The sequence below is a fragment of the Theropithecus gelada genome, chromosome 4, assembly GCF_003255815.1.
Source record: "Theropithecus gelada isolate Dixy chromosome 4, Tgel_1.0, whole genome shotgun sequence".
In the NCBI taxonomy this organism is placed as follows: Eukaryota; Metazoa; Chordata; class Mammalia; order Primates; family Cercopithecidae; genus Theropithecus; species Theropithecus gelada.
The window spans coordinates 106,375,691-106,389,578 of record NC_037671.1 but is presented as its reverse complement, the minus strand read 5'-3'; the positions used below and the strand labels follow the sequence as shown (position 1 = coordinate 106,389,578).

General features: G+C 40.1%; 1 protein-coding gene across 1 annotated transcript in view; it reads left to right on the top strand.

The window, feature by feature from the left end:
* Positions 1-13,888, top strand: part of PDSS2 (decaprenyl diphosphate synthase subunit 2) — a 299,355-nt gene that overhangs the window by 235,136 nt on the left and 50,331 nt on the right. Inside the window, exon 5 of the mRNA XM_025384118.1 lies at positions 12,533-12,706. Within this exon, the coding sequence (XP_025239903.1) occupies positions 12,533-12,706 (174 nt within the window). The remainder of the gene's footprint in view (positions 1-12,532; positions 12,707-13,888) is intronic.

Below are 13,888 nucleotides of genomic sequence, written 5' to 3'. Positions count from 1 at the left end.
ATGTTCTAGCAGTTGTTAATGTTGGCATATCTAGACTTCATATAGTATAACCATTTTTTCATCTCGGAGTAAATTCATTGGAATGCTTTCAGCAGCAAAAAAATGGAAAACCCTATTAAATAAACATAAAAGTGAAGGTAGGTATTTTCCTCTAACTGAACATGCAGAGGTAGTCAGGCATCCAGGATAGTTTACCATGACAACTCAGTGCTATTGAAGCCCTCTCTGTCTGTGCTCTGCCTTCCTTACTGTTGTCTTCATCATCAGCCTGGGAGCAGTTTGGCTACAATAGCCCTCAGCATGTCCTATCAAGACAGGGCAACATCTAGAGGAAACAACTCCCACTTCTACGTGGGTCTTTCCTAGGAGCTCAGTGGTGGAATTCCCTCATATCTCTTAGGCTAGAATTGGATGATATATCCTTTCCTAAGTTAATCATTAGCAGGAGCAGTGAATACCTGAAGAAAATTACGGTTTTATTAGTAAGTAAGGAGAGGAGAGAGAAATGGATCCTGGATGAGCAACTGTCCTGTCCACAATAAGGAGTGATCTTGTTTCACTTTTTGAACAGCTTACATTGTTCTTGCTTCTCAATCCCTATTTTACCTCATCCTTGCACACCTAGAACACAGCACTCAACGCATGGCGATGGTTTCGGGATGAAACTGTTCTACTTTGGATTATCAGGCATTACGGAGCAGGCAACCTAGATCCCTGGCATGCGCAGTTCACAACGGGCTTCACACTCCTGTGAGAATCTGAATGCCCCTGCTGATCTGACAGGAGGTGGAGCTCAGGCAGTAATGCTCGCTAACCCACCGCTCACCTCTTGCTGTGCAGCGCAGTTCCTAAGAGGCCACAGAATTAGTACCAGTTCATGGCCTAGAGGTTGGGGACCCCCACTCTAGACTCTTGGATCTCTTCAATGGATAGTATTAAAGGGCTTGATTTACAAGTTTAAATGCTTTTGGTTGGGGGGAGGGGGACACATAGATGTCAGTCACTCTTAAATACAATCTACTTTTTTTTTTTTTTTTTCCTGAGACAGGGTTTTACTCTGCTGCCCAGGCTAGAGTGCAGTGGCCTGAACATGTCTCACTGCAGCCTTGACCTCCCGGACTCAAGCAATCTCCCCACCTCAGCCTACCATGTGTGGCTAGAACCACAAGCATGTACCACCATGCCCGACTAATTTTTTTTGTTTGTTTTTTTTGTTTTTGAGATGGAGTCTCACTCTGTCACCCATCCTGGAGTGCAGTGGCATGATCTCAGCTCACTGCAACCCCCACCTCCGAGGCTCAAGCAGTCTTCCCACCTCAGCCTCCCAAGCAGCTGGGACCTCAGGCACATGCCACCACATCTGGCTTGTTTTTTGTATTTTTGGTAGAGACAAAGTTTCACCATGTTGCCCAGGCTGGTCTCAGACTCCTGAGCTCAGGTCCTCTGCCCATCTCGGCCTCCCAAAGTGCCAGGATTATAGGCATGAGCCACCATGCCCAACCAATTTTTTAAAAATTTTTTGTAGAGGCTGAGCGCGGTGGTTTGCACCTATAATTCCAGCACTTTGGGAGGCCGAGGTGGGCGGATCATGAGGTCAGGAGTTCAAGACCATCCTGGCCTCTGCTAAAGATACAAAAAATTAGCTGGGTGTGTGGCGCGCACCTGTAATCCCAGCTACTCAGGAGGCTGAGGCAGGAGGATCACTTGAACCCAGGAGGCAGAGGTTGCAATGAGCTGAGATTGCACCATGGCACTCCAGCCTGGGTGACAGGGTGATACTCCGTCTCAAAAAAAAAAAAAATTTTTTTTGTAGAGACAGGGTGTCACTTTGTTGCCCAGGCTGGTCTTGACATTTTAGGCTTAAGCTGTCCTCACACCTTGGCCTCCCAACGTGCTGAGATTACAGGTATGAGCCACCACACCCAGTCTACAACCTGCTTTTAAACCATAAGATATATTAAGTATTGCATATATTCTGTTACGTGCTAAGAAAATGGAATACAATTTTTATACTTCTGAGACTCATCTCTGCCACATACTATGGTCTAATCTTGGTCAAAATACATTCTTGAAATCTCCTTACCTTTTTTTTTTTTTGAGACAGAATCTTGCTCTGTCACCCAGGCTGGAGTGCAGTGGCACCATCTCAGTTCATTGCAACCTCTGCTTCCCAAGTTCAAGTGATTCTCCTGCCTCAGCCTCCTGAGTAGCTGGGATTACAGGCACTGCCACCATGCCCCGCTAATTTTTTGTATTCTTAGTAGAGATGGGGTTTCACCATTTTGGCCAGGATGGTCTCAAGCTCCTGACCTCAAGTGATCCACCCACCTTGGCCTCCCAAAGTGCTGGGATTACAGGTGTGAGCTACCATGCCCGGCCCTCCTTACCTATTAAATGGGAATAATGATAATTAATATTTCTGAGGGCTGTTGTAATAAAGAACATGAAAGTGTCATCACATAGTTAGCTCCCAGGAGACATTAGATTGCATTCTTTTCCTTGCTTTTTTCTGATTCCCAAATGTGGAGATTTGTTGAAATTTTTCTATACTTGACCTTTTTTAAAATAATAATAATAATGATAAGATATGTAAACTTTTGGCTGTCTAGTTTCTCAAGATAATTGAAAAGGCTAATTCAAAGGAAACATTTAACATGGTGAAATTGGTCATTAGAGAGATCTGGTGTCTCATCCAACCCAAATTTAGGTTGTATTTATAAAGAGAGTGGCCCAGAATATGAATCTGAAGTCGTAAGCATGAAAACAGGCAACATCTGCATACTTTTTGAAAAAGTACTTTTATCTTCACAGGCAGCTAGCTTCTTTGTTTCCAGCTCTTCTTTTCTCATTATGTGAAAGGTAGCAGTTTGGCTTGGCAGGTTCTTGCTGGGGCTTTGACACCTTCCCAGGCCAATTAGTTCGCCTTTGTTCTGTGACCATGGACCAGACCTTTAATCCTGAGCAGCTACTGTTATAAGTGCAATTTGGTCTCATGTGAGTAGATATGTACAAATGTATCACCACCATTAGAAAAGCAACTCAAAGTATCTCTCGCAGCAATAAAGTAGCAGAGCAACATATGTCTGAGCAAAACCACCAGTACCACGATCTCAAGCAAGGATCATCTTGCAAGTTTCCGTTTTTTTTTAACCAGCCTTACTTCAGTAAAAAGGTCATGTGACAGTGAGGCCTACATTTTAAAAAAATTACTGTACTTCTCTCTGATAGTCATTGGACAAGTATCTTGACATCTATCACCTTTCAGGGAAAAAAAAGGAAATCCCATCAAAAGTAAATATTCACTGAATGTATCCTCCTTTTCTATATAATAAACCTTAGTAAAAACTGCACATACGTAAGTTGATGATATAGGTATATCTTTTTTTTTTTTTTTTTTTTTTTTGAGACAGAGTCTCGCTCTGTCGCCCAGGCTGGAGTTCAGTGGCGCGGTCTCAGCTCACTACCATCTCCGCCACCCGGGTTCACGCCATTCTCCTTCCTCAGCCTCTGAGTAGCTGGGACTACAGGCGCCAACCACCACGCCCAGCTAATTTTTTGTATTTTTAGTAGAGACGGAGTTTCACCGAGACCTTGCCAGGATGGTCTCGATCTCCTGACCTCGTGATCCACCCTCCTCGGCCTCCCAAAGTGCTGGGATTACAGGTGTGAGCCCCCATGCCAGCCTGATATTGTTATATCTAAATCTCATTTACTCTGACTACATGCATTCATTTCACAATTCTGTATATCTGGTATCTGAAGGTACTGGTTTAGATGTGGTTATCATACTAGTTTCTTGACATTTTACAATTTATATTAACTTTTCCTTTATAATAGAGCGTGCTCTCTTAGTATATACGCGGCAAGTTGATGGAAATGAATGGAGGAATTTTGTTTCATTAGTAACCAAATTCATAAAAGGTAATAATGTTTAGGGAATAAAATGTCTGATTAACTTAGGAACAGTTAATTTGTGGTCCAATTAACTTATGGTAGTAGATTTCAGGGGACTATAAATTAATTGTTTCTTGGTTAACTGAATTTTCTAATTTTTTTTCAGTGATCGTGTATTACTTTAATTTAAAATGTAGAAATGATGAATAATAAAAAGTCTTAATCACAGTAAGAAATATGTAATGAACAAAACTGAATCTTTGATTTTAGAGATATTGCAATTATTCTGAAATAGAATTATCTGTACATTCTATATATAGATATCTGTATCTATATAGTTATATCTATATATTGATATATATACATTCTATCCCTGGACTGTGAGCTTCTTGAGGACAGGCTATTTATTAATCTTGATATCTATATTGCTTTGCAGAAAGCCTGAACCATAACAGAACCTTAATAAATGGGTTTTCTTGCAAGAATAAATGAGGATGATATGCAAACCACAGTTAATTGAAAGTCATAAATTTTTTAAAATGTTAATTTAAACATTTGAGACCAAGAAATGTAAAATATTATGCTCATTAGCTTTTTTCTTTCTTAACAGCTTTATTGAGGTATATTTTATGTCATAAAATTCACCCATTTCAAGCCTACGATTCAATGATTTTTAGTAACTTTTATCAAGTGATACAATCATCACCATAAATCATTTTTAGAACATTTTCACACACACCCCTATAAGGTCCCTCATGCCCATTTACAGTTCCCACCCCCAGCCCCAGGCAATCACTAATCTATATTTCACATCGATGGAATTATACAAAATATGTGGTCTCTTGTGTCTGGCTTCTTCTACTTAGCATAATGTTTTTGAAGTTCATCCATGGCATAGCATGTGTCAGTAATTCCTTTTTATTGCTGAATAGCATGTCATCATATGGCCATATCTACCCATTAGCTTTTAAAATTTAAAACACACGCATACATCTACTTAATAATGCAACAGATAAATGGGTACTATTCATTTAGCAAATACTTGTTGAAACTTGAATATGGCCTAAGTGATTAAAAAATATAAAAGTGACTAGTACCAGATCTAACCTTCAAGGAAACAAATACATAAGAAATCATACAGTTCAGAGAGAATTAACTGCTGTGTCATAACATAGATAAGATAATATTAGTCTAAAGAGGAAAAGATTTATGGTAGTATTTGAGAGTGCTCCTCAAAGAAGTGATACTTGGATTAGATTTAAAGTTCACACAAGTAGGCCAGGCGCAATGGCTCATGTCTATAGTCCCAGCACTTTGAGAGGCCAAGGCGGGTGGATCACCTGAGGTCAGGAGTTTGAGATCACCCTGGCCAACATAGCGAAACTCGTCTCTACTAAGCGAAACTCATCTCTACTAAAAATACAAAAATTAGCCAGGTGTAGTGGTGTGCGCCTGTAGTCCCAGCTACTCGGGAGGCTGAGGCAGGAGAATTGCTTGAACTTGGGAGGCGGAGTTTGCAGTGAGCCGAGACTGTGCCACTGCACTCCAGCCTGGGTGACAGAGCGAGACTCCATCACAAAAATAAATAAATAAAATACACTCACACAAGTGCGAAAATACATATTTTATTCAAGAAACAGCAACTTCCCCTGCGTGTTAAATGCAGGCCTCAAAGGGGATATTTTGTGTAGGAGATGAGACTAGAAGTATTGCTTGGTACTATACAAGGGAATGCCTTGAATGCTATGCTATAGAGTTTTTCTTGATTCTATGAGCAGTAGAGAGGCATTAAAGGAGAATTTTTCTTTTAATTAGTTTTTTTTGTTTTTGTTTTTGTTTTATATTTATTTATTTATTTTGAGACAGAGTTTTGCTCTTGTCCCCCAGGCTGGAGTGCAGTGGCATGATGTCGGCTCACTGCAACCTCCGCCTCCCGGATTCAAGTGATTCTCCTGCCTCAGCCTCCTGAATAGCTGGGATTACAGGCACCCGCTACCACACCCAGCTAATGTTTGCATTTTTGGTAGAGACAGGGTTTCACCGTGTTGGCCAGGCTGGTCTCAAACTCCTGACCTCAGCTGATCCGGCCGCCTTGGCCTCCCAAAGTGCTGGGATTATAGATGTGAGCTACCACACCCAGCCTAAAGGAGAATTATTTCAATTCTTTATTCTGATCAAGTTAGGAAAGATAGAGGAAGGTACAAAAGAGGGAGAGAGATACCAAAAGAAAGACAAAAAATTCAACTAATATTTACTGCCCACCTAAGATACTATATTGGATGCTGATTGTGCAGCAGAGGCCAAACCAAGTCCTTGCTTTCGTGGAACTTACAGTCTGGTAAAGGAGACAGACAGTAAGTCATTTAACAAATAAGTATATGAGTGGTCCAGTAATATCAAGGAAGGAAGGTTTAAAGCAAGGTAAAGATATAGGAAATAATGGGGGAGGGAGGTAGACTATTAAAGATGAGTTGAAGTTTGAGTACACACCCAAAAGCAAGGAGAAGTCTAGCCATGCAAACGTCTAGAGAGCGTATCTGCGGAACAGCAAATGCAGAGGCCTTCAGGAGGTGATGCCTAGAGTGTTTGAAACAGCTGGAGGCCATTGTAGTTCTGGTTTATGTTTTTGAAGGGTCACCCTGGCAGCTGGGTGAACAATAGACTGTAACCTTTGTCAAAGTCAGATAAAATATAGAGAGAGCCAGATCTCTAAATTTAACAGTTTACTTGAGGAGAGAATTGCAATTCAGGGTGTACACACAGACCAAATGGTCTTTAGTATGTCTGAAGAACAAAGAGAAGGTTGGAGGTTTTATAAAAAGGAGAAGTGTTACATATTGCTCTTTGAGAAAGTTCATCGGCACTAGTAAGGTTCTGGGGAGTTGGCAGATTTTGATTAGTGAGTGATAGTGGTGGGTAAAATTAGTCTTAGAGTTGCAGCAAGTTATTTCAGCAACTATTAAATAAAACTGATTTCAGATTATAGCAGGCAGCTTGAGCAGCCAGGCTTGCAGAGACTTACAGTTTTGGAGCAGTGTTGTATTCTAAGTCCTTTTTCCTCCTGTGACTTCTCAACTGTTTTAGTCAGGTGTGAAAAGATTGACCAATTTCTACGATCCACTTTCACACTTTGTACATATTTCATTTCACATGTATGTAGGTTTATCTGTAGGATTGATTCCTGGACATGGGATTCCTGAGTCACAGGGCAAATTCACTTATAATTTTGATAGAGACTGTGGAATTTCCAGCTAGTTTCCACTTACACCAGCCATATTTGAGAAGCCTATTTGGTCACAGCCTTACCATCACTAAGAGGGAAGCTGGGAATTTTGTTTTTATTGGTCAGAAGTCACTAAATCGGCCGGGCGCGGTGGCTCAAGCCTGTAATCCCAGCACTTTGGGAGGCCGAGACGGGTGGATCACGAGGTCAGGAGATCGAGACCATCCTGGCGAACACGGTGAAACCCCGTCTCTACTAAAAAATACAAAAAACTAGGCGGGCGAGATGGCGGGCGCCTGTAATCCCAGTTACTTGGGAGGCTGAGGCAGGAGAATGGCGTAAACCCGGGAGGCGGAGCTTGCAGTGAGCTGAGATCACGCCACTGCACTCCAGCCTGGGCGGCAGGCAGAGCGAGACTCCGTCTCAAAAAAAAAAAAAAAAAAAAAAGAAGTCACTAAATCAAGATGTTTACAGACTTGTATTCTTCCTGGAGTTCTAGGGGAAAATCCATTTCCTTGCTTTCTCTAATTTCCATGTTCATTCCTTGGCTCATGGCCCCATCTCTCATCTTCAAATTTCTCTCTCCTGTCATTAAATTACCTTTTATGACTCTGACTTTGACTCCCTCTTATAAGGACTGCTGCGATTACATTGAGCCCATCCAGTTAAACCAGAGTAATCCCCTCATTTCAGAATCCTGAATTTAATTACATCTGCAGAGTCCCTTTTGCCATGTAAGGTAACATTCACAGCTTCCAGGGATTAGGATATAGACATATTTGCAGAAACGGTGAGCATTGTTAGCCTACCACAGGGAGATTCGCCGTTTGTCTGTGATAGGAAATATAAGTTGTTTTCCTCATTGTCCTTTGTCTCTTAACATTGCCTGTGGTTTTGTGGTTGTTTTGCTGTTTTTGCCGTTTAGAGTTTATCCTGGTAAATGGTACAAAATGCAGCTCAGATTTTATTTTTTCCAGATAGCTATTTAGTTGTACCAGCACCATTTACTGAAAAGTTCAACTTCTTCCTAAAATATAGCAAATCCCTATATATAGTCTGGTTGCTTTCTGGACTTTCTATTTTGTTCCCTAGTCTGTCTCTCTACCTAAAAAGTACATATTTTTTAAATTTCTGAGATTTTACAGTATGTTATAGTATCTGGTAAGGCTTAGACAAAATTTGCTCTCCCTCTCCACCCCTCCTTCAACACCTCACACATACATTGCTCTTCTTTTTCAAGATTTTCCTGGCTGCTCTTCTTTGTTTATTTTTCCCATATGAACTTCAGTTTGCCCAGTGTCAGGGGGAAAAGGTATTGTTAGTTTTATTGGAGTAACTTAGGAGGTTGGATCTTACTATCTTTGAACATGATGTGTCTTTATATACATTCAAGTTATCTTTGTTCCTGCAGTAGTATTTTACATTTTCTTCATTCAGTTTTGCACATTTCTAAGCTTATTCCCAGGTTTTGGTTTTTGGTTTTTGGTGGTTTTTTTTGTTTTTTTCTGGTTTTCTTTGAGATGGAGTCTGGCTCTGTTGCCCAGGCTAGAGTGCAGTGGTGCGATCTCAGCTCACTGCAACCTCTGCCTCCCTGGTTCAAGTGATCCTCCCGCCTCAGCCTCCCAAGTAGCTGGTACTACAGGAGTACTTCACCTTGCCCGGCTAATTTTTGTATTTTTAGTAGAGACGGGATTTCACCATGTTAGTCAGACTGGTCTTGAACTCTTGACCTCAGGTGATCCACCCCCCTCACCCTCCCAAAGTACTGGGATTACAGGCATGAGTCACCTCACCTGGCCTTATTCCTAGGTTTTTTTCTTTGTTGTTTTTTTTGTTTGCTTGTTTGTTGTTTGTTTTTTTGACAGGGTCTCCCTTTGTTGCCCAGGCTGGAGTGCAGTGGAGCAATCTCAGCTCACTGCAGCCTCTGCTTCCCAGGCTCACGTGATTCTCCTGCCTCAGCCTCCCAAGTAGCTGGGACTACAGGCACCAAGACACCACACCCAACTAATTTTTGTATTTTTGGTAGAGACAGGATTTCACCATGTTGCTCAGGCTGGTCTCTAACTTCTAAACTCAAGTAGTCTGCCCACCTCTGCCTCCCAAAGTGCTGGAATTACAGGTATGGGCCACCATTCCTGGCCTTATTCCCAGTTTTTTAATCTTTATTTTTGTATTCATAATGAAAGAAAAGACCCTATTTATAACACTTGCTGATTATAACACTTACTGATTAGTTTTTATGTATGAAAGCTATGGTTAATACAATTTATTATGTTAATTATAAATTATTAATTTTAGACACTGCTACCTTACTGAATTATCTTCTTGTTTGTAGTAGTTTTTTAGTTGAGTCTCTTGATTTTCCCAATATGCAGTTATATTGCCTTCAAACAGTAAGAGTTAAACTCATCTTTTCTAATTTATATGCATCTACCTTTCTCTTGTCTCTATTACATTGTAAATATCAGTGGTGTTGTGTGCATTTCTCTCTTACTCCTGACATTAGTGAGAAAGGCTCATATTTCCCCATAAAATATTTGCTGACTTTTGGGCTGATACACACACACCCCATCACATTAAAGAAATATATATCAGTTGCTATTTTTTTATTTTTTAGAGTTAGGGTTCTCACTGTGTCATCCAGGCTGTAGAGTAGTGGCATGATTATGGCCCACTGCAGTCTTGAACTCCTGGGTTCAAGTGATCCTCCCACTCCAGCCTCCTGAGTTACTACGATTACAGGTGTGAGCCACTGCACCCAGCTCTTTCTATTTGATTCAGGACATTTTTTCTTATCAAGAATAGGAGTTGAATTTTGTCAAATACTTCTGCAGTATATATGGAGAGATAATATGGTTTTTCTTAGGTTTATTAATATATGTAGTCACATTTTAAAATACATTCTCAGATTTATAAAATTAAGTATGTTATAATTTATACCTAATGTTTTGTAAAGAAGGTCTTAACATTATGCACTGTTTCTCTCCTGTGTGGCTTTTCTGTCATTACCCAATGCTGTGCTGTATATTTGCAGCCAGTGCCGTAAGTGGAATTTTTTGTTGTTATTCCAATATTTAATAAAATTAAGGTGATGTTGGGCATGGTGGCATACACCTGTGATCCCAGTTACTTGGAAGGCTGAGGTCAGAGGATTGCTTGAGTTCAGGAGTTTGAGACCAGCCTGGGCAACATAGGAAGACCCCATCTCAAAAACATTGCATGAAATTAAGCTGATAATTTGATTTGACCAGTGGACTGAAGATTCCCCTCAACATGGCAGAAGAGGAGGGGGCTCTATTTCAGCTGACCTTTTGGTGACCACTTTTTTTCCTTAATATTTTTTATTTTGTCTCCAAGCAATTGTGAAAAGAGAAAGGATTATAGGATCAGGAGCAGGAAGAAAAGTGTTTGAATTAATTAATCCTTCTGGCTAGGTTCCAGTTAGTTTGATGTTTCAAATAAATGCCATAAAATGAACATTGTTTTATATGTTTGCTTCAGCATTCCTTTCCTCAGAGCCATACTGTCCAATGCTGAGCACTTAAATTGTGGCTAGTGAGGTGTTGTAAGTGTAAAATGCACAGTGATTTTGAAAACTTAGTATAAAAAAAGAGTATAAAATAGCTCAGTAATAATTTTCATATTGATTATGTGTTTAAAATGATATTTGGATATATTGGGATAGATATGTCATTAAGATTAATTTCACCTGTTTCCACTTTTTTTTATGTAGCCACTAGAAAATTTTACATCGCACATGTGGTTCACATTGTATTTCTGTTGGATAGCATTGGTCTAGAAGTGGTAGATGTGTATATATTTATTTATACATTATATCCTCTTTTACACCTTGTTTCTTATGAGAATAAACTTTCATGAACACTATAATCATCATCCTCCATTATAACAGATTACATCTTCTCTGATTTTTCTTTCTTTTGCTTTGTTTGTTTCTTTATTTTGAGACAGAGTCTTGCTCTTTCGCCCAGGCTGGAGTGCAGTGGTGCGATCTCAGCTCACTGCAACCTCCCGCCTGGGTTCAAGTGATTCTTCTGCCTCAGCCTCTCAAGTAGCTGGGATTACAGGCGCCTGCCAGGACACCTGGCTAGTTTTTGTATTTTTAGTAGAGACAAGGTTTCACCATGTTGGCTAGGCTAGTCTTGAACTCCTGACCTCGTGATCCACCCACCTTGGCCTCCCAAAGTGCTGGGATTACAGGCGTGAGCCACCGCACCCACGCTTTTTCTTTTTTTAAGATACAGGGTAGGCTTGGCACAGTGGCTCATGCCTGTAATTCCAGCACTTTGGGAGGCCAAGGCAGGCAGATTACCTGAGACCAGGAGTTCAAGACCAGCCTGGCCAACATGGTAAAATCCTGTCTCTACTAAAAAAAAAAAAAAAAAAAAAAAATTAACTGTGTGCGGTGGCTTATGCCTGTAATCCCAGCACTTTGGGAGGTCAAGGCGGGCAGATCACTTGAGCTCAGGAGTTCAAGACCAGCATGGGCAACATGGAGAAACTCTGTGTCTACAAAAAGTACAAAAAATTAACCGGGAGTGGTGGTGCATGCCTGTGGTCCCAGCTACTTGGGAGGCTGAGATGGAAGGATCGCTTGAGCCCGAGAGGTCAAGGCTACAGTGAGCCGTGATCATGCCACTACACTCCAGCTTGGGTGACAGAACAAGACCCTGTCTCAAATAAAAAGAGGAGAGAAAGAGACAGATAGACAGGGTCTTGTTCTGTCATCCTGGCTGTAGTGCAATGGTGCAATCATAGCTTACTTATAGTCTTGAACTGGGCTCAAGTGATCTTCCTGCCTCAGCCTCCTGAGTAGTCAGGATTAGAAGGGCACACCACCTTGTCTGGATTTTTTTTCTATTTTTTGTAGAGTCTTGCTATGTTGCCCAGGCTAGTCTCGAACTCCTGGCCTCAAGCAATCCTCCTGCCTTGGCCTCCCAAAGCGCTTGGACTATAGACATGAGCCACCACGCCCAGCCTTATTTTTCTATTTAATTATTTCTAAGAAATGTAGTTCCTTCCATATGCCCTTGACATTTTCACATAAATTAAATGCAATAGGCTTCTTGTGCTTAATACCAGCACTTAAGAACTGATATGACTATAGAAGGGAGTGAGTTTGAAGTCTTTCTACTTTTTCCCTTATCCTGTAATAGAAATTCCCTAGCTTAGAATAAAATTTGCTTTAACATTTCTTTAACTTTCCCCCTATTACCGTAAAAAAACAGTCTCCCCTCCACACTCTTTGTAGGTAGAGCTGAGGTTAGGCATCTATCTTGTTCCAATAGCTTGAGTGTTTTTGAATAGTTCGTTTCTTAACTTTTATGTTCTTCAAAAACAGAAACAATTAAATTACTCCTAAAGTCTTTTTTATCTTGGCTTTTGTTACATTTTTAGGAAAGTTATATCACAGATGATATTGGAATATCGACTTGGAAGGAGCAGACTTTTCTCTCCCATGGTGCCTTACTAGCAAAGAGCTGCCAAGCTGCAATGGAATTAGCAAAGCATGATGCTGAGGTTCAGGATATGGCATTTCAGTATGGGAAGCACATGGCCATGAGTCATAAGGTATTTTGCACACCCTTTATCTTTTTTCAGTACTTAAATAGCTACAACGATACACAAGAAAGCTTTTGCTCTTTAATAAGCTGCTTTTATATTTCAAAAATGCTTATTGTGTGGTTCAAATCTGTCAGCCCTGGATGATTGTTATGTAATGTAAACAGTATAATTGGTAAGTATTGTGCATTTCTTACAGAAAGCCACAGCTTACTTGAACCAGTTTTTTGATGTTTGTCTTTTCTTACCACCTGAAAGGGTTCTTGAGAGAACTCTTACATATTATTAAATAACATATTTGCAGACTGGAATATATTCACATAATGGAAGAATATTTGTCATTTTTATTACAGTTCCCTTATCGCTTTTTTTTTTTTTTTTTTTTTTTGAGACGGAGTCTCGCTGTGTCACCCAGGCTGGAGTGCAGTGGTGCAATCTCAGCTCACTGCAGTACAACCTCTGCCTCCCGGGTTCAAGCAATTCTCCTGCCTCAGCCTCCGAGTAGCTGGGATTACAGGCACACGCCACCACGCCTGGCTAATTTTTTTATTTTTAAAAGAGACGAGGTTTCACCATGTTGGTCAAGCTGGTCTGGAATTCCTGACTTCGTGATCTGCCTGCCTTGGCCTCATAGCTCTTTATATAAAACATGTTATGAGAAGTTAATAAAATTCAGAAATATAGTGAATAAAATTGAAAGCTTTAATTTTAATAACTAATTCTTTGAATGGGCATATGAAATCTAAAATATCCCAAAATTAGCTGCTGTGTTATTACCTCTCTCTATATATATAATTTTAAATTTAATTTAATATATACTTTTCAGATGTTACTTAAATAGTTCATAAGGAGGGGAATATATACATATATAATATCTCCAGGTGAGCTTTTTGCATATTTTATTTAATCTTAGATCAGTTTATTAAGCAATTCTATTTATTAAATCTTTATCTAAATATTTTCCTTAAAATAAAGACTGCCACCCACTAAAAATGGAATGTGTTAGGGAATGATTCTGGAGAATTTTACAGGTTATTTGGAGAATTTTACAGGTTATTGTTAATCATCTGAAATATCCTTTTTTTTTTTTCTTTTTTTTTTTTTTTTTTTTTTTTTTTGAGACGGAGTTTCACTCTCGCCCAGGCTGGAGTGCAGTGGCACGATCTCGGCTCATTGCAACCTCTGTTTCCC